The sequence below is a fragment of the Saccostrea cucullata genome, unplaced genomic scaffold, assembly GCF_032062105.1.
Source record: "Saccostrea cucullata isolate Sc308-1 unplaced genomic scaffold, CSIRO_AGI_Scuc_v1 ctg1130, whole genome shotgun sequence".
NCBI lineage: Eukaryota > Metazoa > Mollusca > Bivalvia > Ostreida > Ostreidae > Saccostrea > Saccostrea cuccullata.
In genome coordinates, this window is record NW_026937409.1 from 210,827 (window position 1) to 213,196 (window position 2,370).

General features: G+C 36.8%; 1 protein-coding gene across 1 annotated transcript; it reads right to left on the reverse strand.

The window, feature by feature from the left end:
- Positions 1-779: 779 nt before the first annotated feature.
- LOC134248169 (uncharacterized) lies at positions 780-1,850 on the reverse strand. The gene has a single exon (XM_062730595.1). The coding sequence runs from the start codon at positions 1,848-1,850 to the stop codon at positions 780-782; it is 1,071 nt and encodes a 356-aa protein (XP_062586579.1).
- Positions 1,851-2,370: the final 520 nt, after the last annotated feature.

A 2,370-nucleotide genomic window follows, 5' to 3' on the forward strand; every position in this document is an offset into this window, starting at 1 on the left:
GGAATTATGAAAGCTATTTAGAATGTGACATATAATGAACGGTTGAACCGTTGAAATTATAGCTAGGTGCTGAATTGTTTGAAAAGCGTGGCAAATCAAAGATTAAAACTTAATTTTTCTGTTCTTTTTTAATATTTCTCAGTCTGAAGGCATCAAACACTCGATTCCAAAGAAACCTTTGGCATAATTTCACGACGAATAACTGCATAATCTTTCTTTTTTGCCATGCCATGATAATGCAGAACTGCATTAGCATTCCAACGTCACAATTATGGTCCATAGTTTTCTGTTTGTGTGAACATTATCATTCGACCTTCAGGTGGACCACACTCAACTATTTAAAATATAAATCTGAGTACAACAGATTGAATCCATTGAATTCCATTAATATGTCCCTATTGGTCAATAATCAATTGAAGGTTCACATTTTTTTTATGGAAACATCGCAATCATTTATTTTCGCATGATCAAAATAATCGAGATTTTAAGAGAAACGGTAGTTTGTTGGGATTTGGTTTCATGATTGAAGAACTGCTGAGCTATATTGTACACAAAATGAAGGACATGAATTTCACAATTTCTTGAAAACAACGAAAACGAACTCCCTTTAAAACTTTACAATTTTTCAGTATTGTTCGATCGTTACAAATATAAGCTCATTAAAAAATCATCTTTCCCGCAGTTTTACATCTTCATCAATGAAATCACTTTCAATTTTCCAGAATGCAAACCAACCCAATATCTTCCATTACTGTCCACACTCAAACCTCCCGGTGTATCTAATCCACAGTTATCCACACATTGTAGAAAATGCCATTTTGATCAAGAATGTGTAAACAATCATTCTTCTGATCCGTCACGATGACCTGACACATAGAATCAGTAGCTATTTGCTCTGGAGAGAAATATTTCTTCCCTCTTGCTCCATAACCATTGTAACGAAATCTGACTATCCCTGTTGCATCCACCACAACTACTTTCTTTGCATTTCCATCAGAGGCACAAATGTCCCCGTTTGTGTTTTCGGCCAAATAAAGTATGTAGCCTCCTCTTTGGAAAAGAGGGTTACCATCTAAATCTTTTCCTATTTCTTGTTTTACGACCTTTCCCTGAAACCGAACTATTTTTTGTTGCCTTTCATCCTCAGTGTTCATGCTGACAAGGATATCACCATTATTAGTGCAGCATAGTCCATATGCTCTCCAACCTCGAGGTGCTTTTATCAGGGTTTCTGTCATACCAGACTTGACAATGGCACTTTTCTTGGCAAAATCAGTAAATATCAGTTCTCCTTGTTGAGTTACCGACATGTCTGCTGGCTCCCCTGTAATTTTGATAGATTCCTTAACAGAGCCACTCAATATGTCAAAACGTAGAATAACTTTGCTTGTTCCAGCAATCCAAGCTTCATCAGATCCAATACAGGCTATTGCGTCAATACAGCTCAGTGGAGTTTGAATATCAGCAATAACGCAGAACTTGCCAAATGACGATATTGAAGTGTCACTGTTCGGACTGAGGGCTGTTGTCTGTGTTAATGTAGCTTTGTCTTCTCCCAGTTCTCTACTAAGTTCTTTCCCTTGATCTGTGGTTATTTTCAAGGTAAGAATTGCCACATCAATATCTACAGGAATATCTTGGTATCCATGAGGTTTTGATGTGTAGTTGACAACTTTGGAGACTGCATTGGACCTAAGAATGTCTTTGTTTTCTTGTATTGTTTGCAGCATTTTCTGGGCCATTCGATCTATTAGGCGCAAGGTTCGATAAGGGAAATTACCGCCTTTTCCTTCAGGGACTTGATCAAAGTTTTGTTTTTGTCGAAGATTTCGTCGACTTCCTGATGCCATAAACTTCTGGGGTTTTCCAATTCTCTTTCAAGCTTTTCGAATTTCGCACTTGTTTTCGGAATTCTATCCTTAATATTTGATTCACGGGCATCACTTTGCTGCTTACCTAAATCTAAAATCTTCTGAAGTTCGTCAGTATCTAGGTTTATTTTCTTCATGTTTTCAAGGTAAGCGGAAGGAATTTCCTCGATACGGTGGCTTTGGTGAGACGCTATGACACATTTCATACAAATTATGACATCGCATTGTTGGCAGCAAGCCTCACATTTCTGGCCTGGGTGTATTTCACATTGCTGGCTAATCACTTTCACATTTCTTTTTGTAAAGGGAACAATATCATGCGTAAGTAGTTTTTCTGCATTGACATGTTCATTTATGCAGTTTCCACAGAGTTTAAGGCCTAAATTAAAATTTTGTTTGTTTGCCATTTTCCGACCCAGATTATTAGCAATGGGTAGGTAGGTAGGAAAAATATTTTAATTTTTTTTCTTCTTGATTACTATTAAAATTTTAGAAAATC

Bases quoted from the DNA above. Each gene is read 5' to 3' on its own strand.
- LOC134248169 (XM_062730595.1), bottom strand. From the start codon at position 1,850: ATGGCATCAGGAAGTCGACGAAATCTTCGACAAAAACAAAACTTTGAT.